The sequence below is a fragment of the Rousettus aegyptiacus genome, unplaced genomic scaffold (genome assembly GCF_014176215.1).
Source record: "Rousettus aegyptiacus isolate mRouAeg1 unplaced genomic scaffold, mRouAeg1.p scaffold_m13_p_4, whole genome shotgun sequence".
NCBI lineage: Eukaryota > Metazoa > Chordata > Mammalia > Chiroptera > Pteropodidae > Rousettus > Rousettus aegyptiacus.
This window is the reverse complement of record NW_023416307.1, coordinates 151,779,538-151,798,715: the sequence shown is the minus strand read 5'-3', so window position 1 is coordinate 151,798,715 and position 19,178 is coordinate 151,779,538. Positions and strand designations below refer to the sequence as shown.

The window sequence follows — 19,178 nt, the reverse complement described above, 5'->3', positions numbered from 1 at the left end:
TGTGGTAGAAACGACGCGATTGCTGAGATTTTTACTCTTTTCTTACTCTTGATTGCTTCACTCTTCAGAGAAATAAATGGGAGCTATAGCGCTGGGCATATTTTAAAACCACATCCGTATGCTGCAACGCAGTGTAAGGAAATACTTCCTAGGGCCAAATGCAACCAAAGAGTGGTTTAGAAACTGCTCGCCACCTGATCCCCAGCTAACGTCAAGCCGGCAGCTTCCAAAGTATGTGGGTTTGGCGTTGCTCTTTGGTGAGCCTTGAAAATTGCCAGTGAGACTCACTCAGAATCCCTGGGTTTGTGCTTCATCCACACATCCAGAGCATCTGAAAGAGGCACTTCCTGCCATTCCCCATCCTCTATAATTACGTTTGGGTGTTTTCTATTTTAGTGGAATAATAAAAGAAACTGACTAGAAGTGGACTCCCTTATACTTAAAGTTATTGGCTACTGAGCCTAAAATGCATATCTGGGTATGAGACTGACTCTGAGATGCAGTAATAATATTCATTTAAAAATGTTGATGTCTAATATTGTTTTAAAATATTGTGATGAGTATTTTTCTTAAACTGAAATTGTCATTGCATGTGCACCGGGTGATTGTGGGGAGGCCTGAGGATGCCAGATGTTGGCAGGTGTGGCCTTAGGCATCATGAGGGCTGGCTCTGTCACTCAGTCATGCCACAACAGAGCGCTGCTCGACCTCTCTCAGTTCCGGATCAACGTGATATTGTGAACAGCATGTGTCTAGTGAGGCATCTGAGTAACAAGTCACTGTGTCCTGTCGAGGTGTGGTGATGTTACTCAGGTGACAGCTGTCATCGATACCCAGGCCTCCTGCTTCAGCGTAGGCTCTTTTGTCCACTTATGAAAGATCACTAACTCACCCCATGCTGTTTGCGTCTCTTCTGCCTCAAATTGAGGGTATGTAATGACTGTATATAACCCTTTATTCCTTTGTACTAAACCTAACATATTGGAAAGGTTTCAAACATAGTTTCAGAGAGATTTCTTCATGCTTCTATGGGTTCCTCATTTTCTGCTGTGAACTCATTTCTTTGGCTGCTTTGTATCTACTACGTCTGCTAGAGTGTCTCTCTGGAGCTTCCTTGTTGCTATCAGCTTCTTTTTTCTTCACTTTTTAAAAAAATTGAGAGAAAATTTGTATACCATAAAGTTCATTTTAGTTTTTTTTGTTTGTTTTTTAGTAAATTCACAAGGTTGTGTAGCCATCACCACTATCTAATTCTAGGACATTTTCATCATCCCCAAAGAAATGCAATAACTATTAGCAGTCACACCCTCCCCCAATCTGGTGCATTTCATATAATATGTGGCCTTTTGCGTCTGGCTTCTTTCACAAGCATAATGCTTTCAAGGTTCATTCATGCCATAGCATGTGTCAATACTTCATTCCCTTTTATGGTCGAAGAATATTTTGTTATATGGATAAAGTACAATTGCTTATCCACTTGTCAGTTGATAGACTTTTAGATTGTTTCTCCTTTTTGGCTATTGTGAATAATGCCTCTATGAACATTTGTGTACAAGCTTTTGTATGAACATGCATTACCATATTCTGGGTCATATGTTAACTTTATGCTTAACTTTTTGAGGAAGTGTTTTCAAAAGCAATGATACCAATTCTGCCTTTCAAACAGCCATATGAGTGTCCTATTTTTTCTATGTCCTCACCAATACTTATTATTATTTTCAATAATAGCCATCCTAGTAGGTAGGAAGTAGAATTTCACTTGGGTTTGATTTGCATTTTCTTGATGCCTAAATATATTGATCATCTTTTCATCTGCTTGTTGGCCATTTGTATCTCTTCTTTGGAGAAATAAATATTTATATTCTTTGCCAATTTTTAATTGGATTACCTGTCTTTTTATTATTGAGTTATAAGATTTCTTCATATATTCTGAATATAAATTTCTTATCAGATACATGATTTGCAAATATTTCCTCCCATTCTGTAAGTTATCTTTTTATTTTCTCAGTAGTGTTCTTTGATGTACAAATGTTTTTAATTTTGATGAAGTCCAATTTCTCTCTCTTTTTTTTTTTTATTACTTTTGCTTTTGGTATCATATCTAAGTAATCATTCCTAATCCAGGGTCAGGAATATTTACTCTTCTATTTTCTTCTAAGAATTTTATAGCCTTGGCTCTTCCATCTCTGACCCATTTTACGTTAATTTTTGTAGGTAGTGTGAAGAAGGGGCCCCAGTTCATCCTTTTGCACATGGATTCCCGTTGTTGCAGTGCCATTTGTTGAAAAGATCATTCTTTCTGCATTGAATGATCTTGGCACCCGCCTCGACAGCCATAGGACTGTAGGCATGTGGGTTTGTTTCTGTTCTATGCCAGCACCACATTGTGTTGATTACTGTAGCTTTGAGTGGGTTTTCAAATCACGAAGTGTGATTTCTCCAACTTTCTTTTCTTTTTTTTTAAGATTACTTTGGCTGTTTTGGGTTTCTTGCAATACCATTTGAATTTTAGGATTATCTTGTCCATCATTTCTGTAAAAAAAAATGCTGCTGGAATTTTGGTCAGAATTGTACTGAATCTGTTGATCACTTTGGGGAACATTGCCATCTTAAAACATTAAGTCTTCTAATCCGTGAGCATGGAATGTCTTTTCATTTATTTAGGTCTTTTTAATTTTTTTCAGCAGTGATTTATAGTTTTCAATGTACAAATCGTACACTCCGTTTGTTAAATTTATTACTGTTTTGTTCTTTTTGCTGTTATTGTAAATAGAATTTATGTCTTAATTTCATTTTCAGAATAGTCACGCTGTATAGAAATACCATTGATTTCTGTAAATCGATTTTGTATCCTGCAAACTTACTGGAGTTGTTTATTAGCTCTAATAATTTTCTGTGGGTTTTTTAGGGATTTTTGTATATAAGATCATATCTTCTGCAAATAGAAATAGTTTTACTTCTTTTCTGCTCTGGATTCTTCTTCTTTTCTTTCTTGCTTAATTGTACTGACTAGAACCTTGAGGACAGAAACTGAGAGCAGACATCCTAGTCCTTGTCCTGATCTTGTGGGGAAGCTTTCAGTTTTCCTCTATTAAGTATGATGTTAGCTGTGCGTGTCGTAGATGCTATTTCTCAGGTGGAGAAAACTCCCTTCTGTTACTTATTTGTTGAGTTTTCTCTTTTTTTTAATCATGAAAGGGTGTTGGATTTTGTTTTTGTGTCTATTGAAATGATTATGTATATGAAATGTATATATATAAATATAGCCTTTATTCTATTAATGTAGTGTGTTACATTGATTGATATTCATATTTTGAACCAACCTTACAATTCTGGGATAAATCTCTCTTGATCACAGTGTATAATCTTTTTAATATGTTTCTGTATCCAGCTTTCTAGCATTTTATTGAGGATTTTTCCAGTTCTGCTCAGAGGTTGTTGGTCTGTAGCTTTCTTTTCTTGTGGTATCTTTGTTGGTTTTGGTATTAAAGTTATACTGGCTTCGTGGAATCAGTTGGAAGTGTTTTTCTTCTTTTGGAACACTTGGGGAAGAATTGGTTTTTAATTCTTCTTTAAGTGAGTCATAGAATTCACCAGTGCAGGTGTCTAGGCCCAGGTTTTTCTTTGTAAGAAGTTTTTGATCACAGACTTAATCTTTTTACTTAAGTTCTGCTTAGGTGTTCTATTTCTTCTTGTGTCACTTTTAATGGTTTGTGTCATTCTAAGAATTTACCCACTTCATCAGGTTATTTAATGTTACTCTTGGCACACAAGTTGTATAGTATATTTTTAGAGATCTCCCCACCTCCCCCCCATAAGGTTAGTAGTAATGTTCTCTCTTTCATTTGAATTTTCTCTCTTTTTTCCTTGCACAGTCTCAGCAATGATTTGTCCATTTTGTTGATCTTTTCCAAAAAACCAACTTTTGGTTTTATTGTTCTTATTTTTCTTTTTTTTTTGAAATTTTACTATAATCTTTATTATTTATTTCCTCTGCTTGCTTTAGATTTAGTTTACTCTTCTTTTTCTAGCTTCCTAAGGTGAAATTTGCAGTTATATTGCGATCTTCTTTCTTCTTTAGCAAAGGCGTTTGCAGTCATGATTTCGCTCTGAACACTGCTCTCACAGCATCCCATAAGTTTCGGTATGTTGTATCTTCAATGTCATTCATCTCAAAAGTGTTTTCTAATTTTTCTTGTGATTTCTTCCTTGAGTTATTTTTTTAAGGAGTATGTTGCTCAATTTTTATATATTATGTGAATTTCCCAAATTTCCTTCTATCATTGATTTCAAATTTCATTCCATTGTGGTTGGAGAAGATACTTGGTATGATTTTTAAGCCTTTTAAATTTCTAGAGAATTGTTTTATGGCGTAACATACTATCTATCCTGCAGAATGTTCCATGTGGACTTAAGAAGAATGAGTATCGTTGGGTCGAAAGTTCTGTAGATATCTGTTAGGTCCCTGTTTTTGTGTTAGGGCATGCCTTCAACAGTAAGCAGGAAGTTTAAAATTCTGCCTCAGCATTCACTTTCTGCTTGTGCAGAGCCTCACCGTCAGTCGGAGGTGAGATCTTAGAGCCTTCTCAAGTCTTACTTGGGCTTATGCATGATCCTGTGCATGTGCCTGGTCTTCTCAATTCCCAGGAGAATGTTGGAGCTTTTCAAAAACTCCCGTGGACCAGTCATTCTGCAGCTTTTCTCTTTGAGCTCCCTGGTTAATCTACTGTTTGATCCAGCTGCAACCCTTCACTTCCGACAGACTGATGTTAAAACATTCATCTGATGTTCCCGGGGAGAGAAGTCTTCAGTGCTGGGAGAGACTCAGTGAGGTTGAACAAAGAAAAGCCTTTTTGGTGGCGTCTAACAGGGAACTAGTAGGCAAGTCAGATAATGACTTCCCTGTGGAAATGTGGCTTTCCACGTCCTCCAGCCCCACTCTGCTCCCTCTGGTACTGGGGATGCGTGTTATGTTTCAAGGCTGCTGCAGCGCTGGGGAGTAGGAGATGAGGCTAAATGAAAATGCCACAAGATCGAGCTGTTTTTCTTAACTAAATGCTGCCCAGATTGCCACAAGCCTTTGGTTAATTTCCAGAGTACTGAAAAAATTGTTTCTGATCAATTTTGCCTTTTTGTTGTTGTTGCTTTTATGGAGGGGTGAGCTTCTGGAGGCCCTTACTCTACCATTTTTGCTGGCATCACTACCATTAGTTTTTTAAAGGAGGGTTAGGGAGTCAGGTACTGGGGTGCCCATGATGTGAGAGGACCATCATGTTAGATTTCTAAAAGTGATGCCACATCATTAATTTTTTCTTGGTCAAGGGTAAACATCTTTAGCTTCGCTGTTGTTTACCTTAGAAAAAGTGTAATAATTCAATGATTTGATGCAAGATGAGTGCCTAAATCATTTTTTAATTATTTATTTTAGGGACCTCAATATAAAATTGCCTTTGAATTTAAGTAAATTCTATTGTTGAGTGGAAGGAATTGGGAGAAACTCTGAGATTTCTTTTTGTGGGGGCGGGGGACGGTTAAAGGCTGATGCGATGGATAGTATCGCAAAAGGTTATTCTTATTATATGACATTAAAACAATGCCTGTTTTCTCGTGGTTCACGTTTTCAGGGTACCTTCGATGATTACTTGGAGTTGTTCCTGCAGTTTGGTTATGTGAGCCTTTTCTCCTGTGTTTACCCATTAGCAGCTGCCTTCGCTGTGATAAATAACTTCACTGAAGTTAATTCAGATGCCTTAAAAATGTGCAGAGTCTTCAAACGTCCATTCTCAGAACCTTCAGCCAGTATTGGAGTATGGCAGGTAATTATTTGAGAAAAAAATTATTCCTATAAAAGAAATAGCAAAATGAAGCATTGCGATTAATAAAAAGCCCTAAGATTGATTTGAGAAAACTGGATTTTATCCTTGCTCTGCCACAAACTAGCCATGTGATTTCAGACAGTTGCAACTTTCTCTGGGCCTTGCTTTTCTTATTTTTAAAATTGGGGGTCGGGGTGAGAGAGGTAAAGTATAATCTCTATGACTTCTTTCAGGTGTAAAATTTTGACAGTTTTCTAGGCGAGTGGCCAGCTGGGACATCACTGGGTGCAGAGTCAGTGGTGATCACATGGGCAGCTTGGACTTTCACTCCTACCTGGCAGTAATGTGGTTCCCTTTTCAGTCTGCTGGATGGTCTCAGGGAGAGCCTCGTGGAGAGTCAGGACTTCCACCACCACCCAGGACAGTAGAGGCCACACGAGAGCACAAACGAGGCACTCGTACTTCTCTCACAAAGGAGGTATCAGTGGAGGTCTATGGAAAGCCAGAAGTCTCACCGCTGCCCAGCAGTAAGCAGCACCCTGCTGTCTCCCTTGGGTGTCATTGGTGTCCAAATGAAGAACCTGGCCCCCTTTCCCATGCTACAGTGTTGTCAGAGGCACCAACTAAAACAAAAGGTTTAAATAAAACCTAGGGTCTTATAGCACCCAAAATATTCATGTTTCTATTAAAAAATCACTTGTCATACAACGAATCAGGATGATACCAAACTGAAAGAAAAAAGACCACCAAGATGATATAGATAATAGAAGTGTCAAAGATTTTAAAGTAGCCATGATAAAAATGCTTCAGCAAGCAATTATAAACATACCTATAACAGATGAAAAAAATAGACTGAAAAAGTAAAGATAGCCTCAGAAATCTGTGACCTAACAAAAACTCTAACACAGCTGTTATTGGAGTTCCAGAAGGAAAGGAGAAAGAGGGAGGGGCTAAAAAAGTACTTGACATTATAATGGCCAAAACTTTTCAGATTTGGCAAGAGACCTAAAACTACAGGTTTAAGAAGTCAAGTGAATCCTAAACAGGATAAACCCAAAGAAGTCTATGCCAAAATACATCATAATTAAGCATCTGAAAACTAAAGACAAAGAAAAACGTCTTTAAAGTTGTAAGAGAGAAATAGCATCTTTAGGAGAAAAACAATTAGAATTACGGCCAATTTCTCATTAGAAACTATGGAGGCCAGAAGAAAGTAGGACCGATATTTTCCAAGTGCTTAAAGAAAAGTACTGTCAATACAGAATCTATATTCAGAGAAAATATCCTTCAGGAGTGAAGAGGAAATCAAGACACTCTCAGAGTGAAACTAAGAGGATCATCTGTTGTCAGCAGACCTATCCTAAAAGTATAACTAAAGTTCTCTAAACTAAGGAGATGATGAACATAGGAATCTAGGAGCATTTGGAAGAAAAAAACAGTGGTAAACAAAAATACAAGTAAATACAATAGACTTTCCTTCTCTTTTAATCTTTAAAGTTATGTTTGATAGTTGAAGCAAACAAACAATAGATTAGGAACAATAGAAGAATGCCTACTTTCACTGTTCTTAGTGATCATAGTACTGGAAGTTCAGACTAGCATAATAAGGCCAGTTTTATAAATTGACACCTCCAGTTTACCCACTATGTGACTGCAGATCTGTGAGTAAGCCCAGTCAAGGTCAGCCGAGACCAGAAAAATTGCCTAGGTGGGCACAGCTTCAATTGTCCGTCTGCAGAATCATGAACTAAATAAATTTTTTTAAGCCACAGAATTTGGAATGGTTTGTTATGCAGCAATAGCTAATTAATATAGAAAGACTTAATATTCTAAATATATCGGTTCTCCTTTAATTGAAAAATTACTTAATCTACAAATTAATTTATAAATGTAGCGCTATCCTAACCAAAGCTTTTCCTTTAACCAGATAAACTTATTATCAAGTTCACAGGGAAAAATAGATGAAGTAGAATATCAGGAAAATTCTATAAAGAAGAGTAAGGACACTCCATACTACATATTAAAATTTGTTATAGTAACAAGTTTATAAAGTTTTTGCATAACCTCAGTTGTAAAGTAGCATGGGACCGGTGCATTGGTAGACAATCAGACCAATGAAACAGTATAGAAAGTCCAGAAATTCAGTACATGGTATAGGTGAAATCTCAATTCAAGGGGGAAATGCCTGACTGTCTACTAATAGTTTCCATATAGTGGGTGGGGTCAGGGAGTGGTTTGCTCTTCAGAAGTTAAGAGAAAGACAAGACTCAGAATGGGACAAAATATTCCTAATACTGTGTCTACCAGGGGACTTATATACAGATTATATAAAGAACTTATACAGCTCAGCAATAAGATAATTAAATCAATAAAACATGGACGAAAGATTTGAAGAAGTGCTTCACCAAAGATCTTATGCAAATGGCTGATGAGCTCATGAAAACATTTAGAATCAGTTACCAGGGAAATGCAAATGAATACCATGATGAAATATACTACATTCCTATTTTAAAATCAAGAAGACTGATGGGGCCAAATGTTGGCAGTGACATGTCATAACGGGAACGCTCCTTGCTGGTGAGGATGCATAATGATAATCACTTTGTAGACTAGATGACATTTTATTAAAGAGCCAAACGTACACTTACCTTGCCAAGCACTTCCACTTCCTGATATCCGGGGGCAAAAAAGCACATGTCCACACAAAGATTGTGCAGGAGTGGCCATAAGGAACTTTATTCACAGTAGTCCAAAACTGGAAACACAGACTTGCCTCGAACAGATAAATGGGTTAAAAAGTGGTGTGCTCATAAGTGGAGCACTACTCAGAAGTAAAAAAAGAAGTGAATTAATTAGTCAGTACATATGATATGGATCGATCTCAAAATCCTTATGCTGAGACACAAAAGACTATAAGTTGTTTGATCCCAATTATGTAAAATTTGGGAAAATGTACTAATATATAGTGACAAAAAGCAGATCAGTGTTTGGTTGGGGCCAGGTGTAAAAGAGAGGGATGGATTGCAAAGAGTCTTGAGGAATCTTTCGGGGGGAAAGGAAGTGTTCAGTATCTTGTTCGTGCTTGCTGGTGGTTTCACAGGTGAATACATCTATCAAAACTTCAGTGCGTACCTTAAACGAGTACAGTTTATTGTATGCAAATTATAATCAGTATAGGTGATATTTAAAACTCCAAAAGCGTAGTTAGAAATGCATTCTAAATACAGGCAGCTTAGACACTCTCTTATGCTGTTGATAGAAAAGTGAACTTTCAACCTTGTGGAGTGCACCTTGGTTTTATCTATCAAAATTATGAATGTATGGCACCTTTGACTCAGGTGTTCCACTGTCTGGAACTTATGGTGCTTCCAGGCTTGTTAAATGATGTGTTTATCAGGTTACTGATTGTAGCATTGTTTGTAACAACAACTAATGCCCACCAATAAGGAAATGGTTAAATAAATTCCGGTGCATCTGTGTGATGAAATACTTAAGCAGTTGTGACAAAGAATGAGAGGGGTCTTTGAGTATGACACAGAATATCCTCCAAGACATTTTAAGTGACAAAAGCAAGGGGACCGACAATGTATATTATGCTGAGAAGAGAGTAAGAAAGTATACAAGTTTGCTGGTATTTGCATACAAAGTATCTAGAAAGCTATAAAAGAAAAAAATAACAGTGATTGTCTTGGGAGATCAGAAGCTGGCAAGGGGGAGGAAGAGAGACAAAGGAGATTCACTATCCACTTGAAATGTGTGATTTTTCGAACTATGGGAATATAATTATAATAAACATTGAAATTTTAAGCAATTTAAAGAGAAGGTAAATAAAGTCCTAAGTAGATTTGTTGTAAAGAAAACTGGAAAAATAATCAGATTACACAAAGGATTCTTAAAATATAAGGAAGATGATAGAAATTCTCCACTGGACAAGATTTTATTAAGTTTGAGCCCAATCATATTTTGTTTTGCTTTTTAAAAAAATCTGTATTTCTAGTACTAATTGTATTTCTCGCAATGAGTGGGTAAGTTATTCAGTAGTGTTGTACGTAAGGAAAGGAAGGGAAGGAAATGGAAACAAAGGGAAAAGAGGGAAGGAAGAAAAGTGAGCAGTGGTCGCACCATGCCACAGGCCCCCGTCGGTAGTGCACGGTCCACTCCGTGGGACCCCGCATCAGAGTCTTTGGTAGGTCTCAGTGGGGCCTGGCATCTGTGTTTTTCTGAAGTTCTATAGGTGACTTGGTAAATGCTGCCACAGGGAGGACATTGTGACTAGTGCCTCAAGTACAGCTGGACCAGATGTGGTGTATCATCTGTAGGACAATTTCTCAGAATAAGTTCTATTCAAAATCGTTTTAAATGTGATTTTCTCTAGTGGCCTAACTTCAGATTCCCTTTAGATATGAGTAGAGTAACTTAAGCAGCGTAACCTTCTAGGATGTATTCCAAATGCATCCTGGCCACCTCCTATTGGAAAGGTAGAATACGCTGCTTCGGGATATTTAAGGCAAAAGTATCTCAAATACATCCTAAAAGGATTTTGTTTTTTAAACTAAAGAAAATAAGGCATTATAGAAAAAAAGTTTAAAATGTACTCAAAATGTTTAGAACTAAAGAAAGACTTTTTGCTTGATTTTAGACAATACGAGAAAGGATGAGGAAATATGAAAGTAGCGATTGTGATTTTTAATTTCATGTTCTTTTTTCTTTTAGTTGGCGTTTGAAACAATGAGTGTTATATCTGTGGTCACCAACTGCGCCCTGATTGGAATGTCTCCACAAGTGAATGCACTCTTTCCAGAGTCAAAAACAGACCTCGTTTTGATTGTAGTAGCAGTGGAGGTGAGTGAAAATTTAAACCTGTTTTAAATAGTTTTTGCATCAGATGGCTCCATTATTGTAAAGCAGGGATGTCCCTGGCTGTCAGGGACTGGCAACTTGGCAACATTTACCAGTAAGAAAGCGAGACGGTTCCGGTGACGGGAGGACGTGGGGGGCGAGGCTGCGCGCTCCCGCGTGTCTCCTGTGTGCGGAAAGCAGTCACCATGGTGCAGGCAGGAGAGTGGTTTTTCCCGCCGTTGTGCCAGTCTGTCCAGTGCTGAGTAGATCAGTCCTATTGGAAATAGAATTCTGTAGATTTAATGTTTTTTAAAATCTATGCTAGGCATCTGTCACTTCTACTTTCTCAAGCAAATGAATCCTAAGAAATGCTTTTTGAGAATGATTTGTTTAAGTCTCATTTGCAACAGGTATGGAATTCATCATAAAACGCTCTAAATCTCCAAAGTGTGCTGTAATGTGTAGAAGGACTCATAGTTTCACATACAAAGTACAAGCTAGCTGTCCTAGGTTTTCGTGTTATCATACTTCTGAATATGGATTACTGTAATATCTTGAAAATTAAGCACTTACCAATTACAAATGGAAGAATTTGCAGGAATTTTTTTGTTGTTGCTAGTGGTTATGGTTGTCAGGAATATTGTGACCTTAAAAATATTGCAATACTTAAAAATAGAACAGTTGTAGAAGTTTATTAAAGCAAAATTTAGCAGGATCATAGAGCAGTGGTAACTCATGTATCTAAGGCCTCAGGACTTAGGGCTGACTGGAAATCCTGAACTTGTACGTTTCCAGTAGTGGCTAAAGAAATATATTCTGCTTTGCTCTATTTGCTTTTTTACCATATTTTATAGGAATCAGTGTTCGTGATCGATGCTATATGTAGAATATGCGTTTTAGGGAATGATTTTAGACAGCAGTGAGTAGGAGGGGAAAGAGAATGGTTTTGATGGATAAAAGTAGGCCTGTTTGGAATTTTATGAACTGGACAGGCTTTCGGAGGGCTATTTGCAAGGCTAGTTTATTACCTGTGGAAATGAAAGAACAGAACAGAGGCACTTAGACAGCGGGTGGCCGGCTGGCCAGGCTGAGTGTACCTTCTTGATCCAGGCTGTGGTCCTGAACTTTGCAGATCTAGGAACTTGTCTTTGGCCAGTGCATCCGAAGCTAATTAGGCTTTGGGACCGACTTACACTTAAAACTAACAAGACTCACAAGGCACCAACCAGAGTACCAGGTAGTTAATTTACCTGAAAGAGATACTTTTCCAATGACCGTGACCACCAGCATTGAAGTAAAAGTGGAATCGGTTATCAGGTTTCCTGGTAAATTTAGAACCAAATCAAGAGGAGTGTAATGGTCTTGAGAGGCACAGAGAACCTGAAAGCTATCCCTGCCCCAAACCAAGCAGAGCCACGTCGTGACACAGGGCTTGGTGTCCGTCGCCAGCTTCTGAGCAGTGCCGATGAGGTCAGTACTGCCCGCTTGTCGATTTCGCCTTCACCGTCTCTGGATTTCTGGCTGGCCCAGTCTTCTGTATATTCCCATCGATTAGGCTACTGCTTCTGTTGTATTGGTGATAATCTTAACCAGCTCTCCAGGGCCCGGCTCTCCTCACTTCATTTGGGAGATTTCCTGGCCCACGGGACTGTTCTGCGGATGGCTGACCTCAAGTGTCGCAGGCTGGTTTTGCTAATCTAATCTTCACAGATTCACTTAATCTGTGAATTGTAGGGGATACTTTTGTTGTTGCTTCTAGATTCTAACCCTTATGCCTCCTCTCAAGTTTTTTTTGTTTGTTTGTTTCTTCATATAATATTAAAGCATCTGTTTTACCATTGTTATCTAAACTGGTTTCTTAGAGTATAGCAGAAGTCTCAAACAAATCCTTATGAGGAAAAACCTTGGGTTATCCATAGAGAATTTAAATTATTGCCCTGTAATTGTGACTTTAATTTTTATTTAAGCTTTTTATTTTGAAATAATTAGAATTCAAAGAATGTTAAAAAGATAGTACCGCGTTCCCATGCACCCTGCACCTGATTTGTCCCAATGGTTGAACCTTACATAACCGTCCGATGCTGTCATATCCAAGAGTTTACAGTGGTGCAACGTGTTCCTCCTGTTTATTCTTTAATTAAATTACACTCAATATTGAGAGCCGCTGTGTATAATCCTGAATCTGGTGCTAAACGAAGACAAAGCTGTTGTTTTATTTTTGTCCTCAAGAACTCTGCTTCTAAATGTAGTTGAGAAGATGTGCATATTTAACACACACACACACACACACACACACACACACGTGTATAGTACATTTACAAGAGCTGCAACCAGGCAGTATAAACGATGTACCACGTGAATGGCCTGTGATAACACTGGAGGATTTATCCACGAATTTCATCCAAAAGCAGCAGTCCTGGGACCTCTGCAGCTTATTTTGGGAATGCCTGGATGTGACCTGACCTTGATTTCTAAGAGCAGTTTGAAAGGCATTCTTCCATGCTGGCAGAGACTTGTCACTGCGAATTCTGACCCCACTGTAAGCTACTCCTAGCATTAAGTTAGGGGCTCCTGACAACCTGAAGGATGAGAGATAATAGCCCAGCCGTGGGCTGATTTGGTGTCTGTCATAACATAGAAAAAAGGTATTTTTCTTCTTAAAACTAATCCACATGAGCCAAGATACCAACAATGTTCTAGACTATTTCATTACTTCCTAGACTTAGATCTGTATTCACGAAGTATTTCCTTTGGTTACCAAGGCTAAATATAAGAGAAGAGTGATTATTTTTGGTGTGCACGTATTTTTTATGAGGAGATAACTATAATGTTATTGATGGTTTTAAAAAGGAGATAATTACTAATACGGAGCTAACCAGGAGTAAGTCAGAGGAAGGGGCAGTGAGGGGTGTGGGAGGTCGTAATGACTACACGCGTGCCGCTCTTCCAGTTTCTCTGGTTTTGATTGTGACATAGTGTACACAACATAAATTCACCATTTTAGCCTCTTAAAATTTTTAACTGTGGTAAAAACACAATAATATGACATTTACCCTCTTAACCGTTTTTAAGGGTGTGTGGTGCAGTGGCATTGATAAAGACATTCACACGGTTGTGTATTCATCACCACCATCCGTCTCCAGCCTTCCCAAATCCTTTGTTGAAAAGACAGTCCTTTCCACAAAATGATCCTGGCACCTTGTTGAAAATTGTTTGAACTATATGTGAGGGTTTATTTCTAGGCTCTTTATTCTATTCCATTGGTCTATGTATCTATACTTTTTAAAAACCATTTTATTAAGGTGTGATTGACATACAAAAACCCATACATAGTTAATGTATGAAGCTTGATGAATTTGGAGATAAGTAGTATCTATCTTTATGCTGGTACCATTCTGCTTTGATTACTGTAGCTTCGTAATAAGTTTTGAAATCAGGAAGTGTTAAGATGCCGAACTTAATTATTCTTTTTCAAGATTGTTTTGGCTATTTGCTTGTGTGTTTGTTTTAAAGTATTTGTAGTAACTGTAGCTATTTATTTTCTGATTTTTTTAAACTATTGATCAAAAGTTGGGTTATATTGGCATAGAGTGGCATTAAAATCCTCTTATTTAAAGATTTATTTTTACTTTGTCGACTTTCATACATTTTAGAGGACCCTAGCTTTGGTTTCTAAATTGAGAATTTGGTGTATCATAACAAAGTCAAGCTCAGAGAAAGTATTAGAAATAACCAAAAAATTAGTCAATTAGACAGTTTAATCTAGTATTGCTAAGACCTGTGCTGAATGCCATCTGGTCTTGTAATGAATCTAAAAAGTGAAAAGTTTACAAATAAATTAGGAAATATAAGTTTTTGGTTTATTATCTTGTAAGTTTGAAAAATCATAGTGAAATTTTAATTCAGACTGTTACAGAAAATTCATCAAAATTATCAGTGGATCAAATTAACATTTTTCTGTTTATAGGATTTTTCTCTTTGATCTTCAGTGTCTTTTCAAATAGGGGAGTCAAATCTTAAAATTGTATTTTATTCTCTATTTTTTCCCTGCAGTCTAGATAAAGTTTTAGTTTTTGTTGACTTTAAAAAATGTTTGCCAGTAGCATATCAAATAAATAATGTCATATCTTACTTTCCTATATTCATTTGTGGCCCCTAAAAGAGTAGAAATTTCATTAATTCAAAAAGCTATGATAAATAAGCCATAAATATATATAAAGTAAATTCTTGTGTAAACTTAACATCTGATGTAAAAAGCAGTTTATTTTATTTTAATAGTTTTTTTCCCTCTAAACTAAGTTAACATCTAAAGTACATTTATGTGATTAGAATTTTTTTAAAAAAGAAGACTTAGAAAACTTAAGAATTTTATAAAGTTGATGTTGAGAGTAGTGTTCTCATATTTAAATTGTGGATATTGATAATTTAGATAGCTTTTATGGTTCACATTTTGAAGCCAGGAAACTGTAATTATTAGCATAAAATTGAGTAAAAGGCAAAAATGATCATTACCTTATGCTAGGAACTGTCATTTATTACAACTTTTGTGTATTTACTGCCATCTAGTGTTGCCTTTTAAAACTAATATATCTTCACCGTAAAAAAATTAAATTTATTAGGATAACATTGGTTAATAACATTTATAAATTTCAGGTGTATAACTTTATAACATCTGTGTACTCTAATATGTGTTCACTTTATAGACTGATCAAGAGTAAAATAGAATAGCCTACCAGCATATGAAACAGTAGATGGAACCATGCGAAAATGCCATTTTCTAGCTTTAAAATAGTCAAATATTGTCAGTGTCAATATTTGACACTGGATTAAATCAGCATCCAAATAATTTCTCTTAAGTAGTAATCATCACCCTCACTTTTGAGACAAATTTAATTCAGTCCGTAATTTCAAGCAAAGGATCACTTTTAAATGCAGGACTATGCAGAGATTTCCAAAACCTAAAAAAATAGAAATGTCCTATAATCTGCTAAAAATCGAATGTTTGATAATATTTCGTTTTAGCATTTAATACATTTACAGCTTTATTTTAATTCTAAATTTGGCAAGATGTACCAGTCAGACATATTGAATACTAACAGTTCACCTCCTAAAAGCTGTTCTTTTTCTAAGGTGCAACTGAATTAACTCCTCACCCCAGAAGTTACATTGCATTTCTAATCATCAGTTCTTAGTGACCAGCAAGCAGTTCTTACCATGCATGGTTAATTGGTAGTTTTAAAAATATCACTTAATTGCAGTTTCTTTTTTTAAAACAAGTAAGTTAGGTAATTTTTTTTTTTTTAGAGCCGCTTATTATTGGAATTGGTTCTCATCTGTTTGTAAGGACTAAAGATGTCTTCTGAGAACAGACCAAGCCCTTAGAGTTCTTTTATGACTTGACTCACAGGGTTTATTTTTTTGTTTTTTTAAAAAAATAGTTGCAGACTTAAAAGTTGCAGCACAATACAGATAATTCCTATATATCCTTCGTTAGGAGTTACTGTTTTGAACATTTTGCCACACATCTGCTTGCTCTGTCTCTCGATCGATTTATATTTACATCTAGAACATCTACACATGGATATTTCAAATTGGGGAGATTCTAACCCTGCACTGCCTCGTAGTACATAGTGGTCCTGGGACAATCACCTTGTTTTGTAAATCTGTTTCCTTGATGCAGATTGAGGCCAGTGCCGCTTCCTTTGCATGGATGCTCTGAGGAGTAGAAATGACACGTGTGTAACCCTGACACAGGTGTCCAGCATTGCACAGGTACTTAATAAATTGCAGGTCTTGTTACTACTCTTACAGGGCAAGATATAGACAGGATCGCGCATGTGAAATACCGAACACAGAGCTGGGCACTTGGCTGCAGCGCAAAGTATATGAGCTGCAATTCTGACTGTTTAGCAATTGCTGAATGAAGCTTTTCTTATCTTTATAATTATCAGCATTATTGGTTAAGCAGGCAGTGTGGCAACAGAGAAGTAACTCGTGGTGGCAGAGTCAGGAGTTAGCCAGATTAGAATCTCAGCTCTTCCTCTTAATCCCTATGTCTCGGTTTCCTCAGATATGAAATGAGGGCATTGGTAATGTACGCAGAAGTGACGGGCACTAGGTCCGATGCAGAGGAGGAAGTGAAAAGGTGTCGCAGTACCACCGTTGTTCATGAGTTAATCCGTTAGCAGTCAGCTCACGTGGCTCCGTCAGCTCACTGATGTGTTGCCGGGGCTTGGTTTTCCATAATAACACTAAATTGGTTTTGTGTTACAGCTTCTTGTTTGTATGTTTATATGTTTCTACGTGTCTGTTTCCATCCATGATAGGACTTTATTTTTCTTCTCTCTTCCCCATCTTGTTCCCACAGCTGAGTCCAGCCTGACTTCCCACCCACCCACCCATCATGCATCAAGTCTTGCTGATTCTGACTTCTGATTCTCTCTTTAGTTTCTCTTCCCTTTGACCACTGGCATGGTTTGAGCTCAGGCTCTCACCATTTCTCATCTAGACTTGTTTTTTTTCAACAGCTTTATTGAGATTTTAATTCCACTACCATATAATGTACTGATTTCACGTGCACAGTCCGTGGTTCTCAGCTGGCCATTTACAGCAGACCCTCCCTAGCCTCCTGGTTTTCATGCTCTCTGCTTCTAAAGTGCTTATTCCAAGACGAATTCTGATCCTATTTCTTCTCAGCTATAGCCCTTACACGAATCTCCACGGCTTACAGAAGAAATGCCTCAGTTGAATATCAGATTCTGTGCAATCTCCTTGTCCCCTTCTCCTCCCCGGCTGCCATGCCACCCTTGGACACCCCCGAGCACTTCCTGCAGGTCGCTGTTTGCACTAAAACTGCAGAGCGCTCATGAGTTCCTTCCACCAGACTTAGCTTCCTGGGAGCATGGATAAGGACAGGCACACAGTAAATAGTCAATCACTGAGAAATGTCCATTAAATTGTTTTAACTCTTTGTTTTCAAGTGGTTAAACAATTGCTTGATAAATGTTTGTTCACGAATGAATGAGTCACATATAGTTTTTTTTTTTTTTCACTGAACAGATGGTGGTTATTTAAGAATTAACTTCAATTTTATAATTAAAGACTTCGATGTTCTTTTGGGAAGTATACTAATAAAACCTTTAGGCAAAATATTAAAATTATTATAAGACAAGGTGAACTGAATTAGGCAGTATATCACAGTAGTTAAGAACAGGGACTCTGGGTTCCAATCCTGGTTCTACCTTTGACAAGTTGTATGTCTTTGAATGAGCTCCGTACCTACCCCAGCTATGAGGATCAATGAATAAATGCACTCAGTGTGCTCACTGTAGTGCTCGGCAAGATTACTCAGGATTTGTTAGTTATTGTTTTTCAGAAAAAATATCTGTTCTCGTAGTAGTCTCTTCACCTAATTGATAGGTCTGATTAAATTCTAAGAATTCGGTTTAAAAACTTGCCCAGAAAGGAGCCCACAACCAGCTGTTCACGGTCAGTACTTCCCAGTGTCAGCGCATGCACTGGGGAAAGTAAATACGGTTTTGACTTTTGGATTAGGGTACTTTTGAATAGAATTATTGAACTGAATTTTTTTCTTCTTCCTTTGGTTTTCTCTATTCCTGTGATAATCCTGGTAATTTTCTGGTCTTGCTATGGGCTTTCCCCCTCTTCAGTCTTATCCAAATGAAACATTGCCGTGTTCTCTTAATTACGTGGGAATAATTAAAGACCGGCATTTCTAAGGTATAGCCTTGGCTTTAGAGATGGTCTCTACAGTTCCTTCCAAGGGATAAATCACAGTGCAGCAGAAGGCCACTTTTCTTACCTTCCCCAGGTGACCCAGCTTCTCCATCCCCTTGTGACAGGCACCAGGCTGGCATCAGCTCCCCCAGCCCGCTGGGTGGGGGCTATAGGGAGGGGGTTCACTCACTGAGTTAAGTGCTCACCAAGAGGCATTTTCTTCCCAAATCTGTTGATGTGCGGTATTCTTGTTACTGTAATTGGCACAATTTAATTAAATGGAATGAAAACTGATGAAATATGTGTGCCGAAACAGGGAGAGCCGCCGTTTCTGTGACAATCTTTGGAAAGACTCCATAAAGAGAAATTTCTATCAGATTGGGTAAAATTGAGGCAATTATAAAAGATTAGGGGAAAATCATAAAAACATGGACAGCTTCCAGATTCTGTTTTCACGCTGCTTCACAAGCGTTTTTACGTTTTCACTCTTCTTTAGAGAAAACAAACCTGGGAATCATTGACCTTGTCTTTCGCGTGTTGTTTATGCAGGGAAGACAATGGGAAACGCCGGCTCTGGATCCTCCTCAGAGGAAAGGACCTTGGCCGTACATTACAAAAGTTTTGAGTAAACGTACATCTCAATGTTTGCTAAAATAAAATGTTAAAAACATGCATTTTTTTTATGATTTCTCATTTTAGTTAACTTTTTCAATTAACTGAGGAATGACTGATCCCAAGTGTGCCACCTAAATTAGCTTCTTCTGCCCTTGGAGAGTGTGGAATTAG

At 37.6% G+C, this 19,178-nt stretch overlaps 1 protein-coding gene across 6 annotated transcripts in view; it reads left to right on the top strand.

Moving 5' to 3' along the window:
* The window catches only part of ANO10 (anoctamin 10), a 144,345-nt gene that overhangs the window by 32,454 nt on the left and 92,713 nt on the right, over positions 1 to 19,178 (top strand). For all 6 annotated transcript variants that reach the window (XM_016141260.2, XM_016141259.2, XM_016141261.2 and 3 more), the window contains exons 10-11: positions 5,625 to 5,816; positions 10,530 to 10,658. In XM_016141260.2, the coding sequence (XP_015996746.2) occupies positions 5,625 to 5,816; positions 10,530 to 10,658 (321 nt within the window). The remainder of the gene's footprint in view (positions 1 to 5,624; positions 5,817 to 10,529; positions 10,659 to 19,178) is intronic.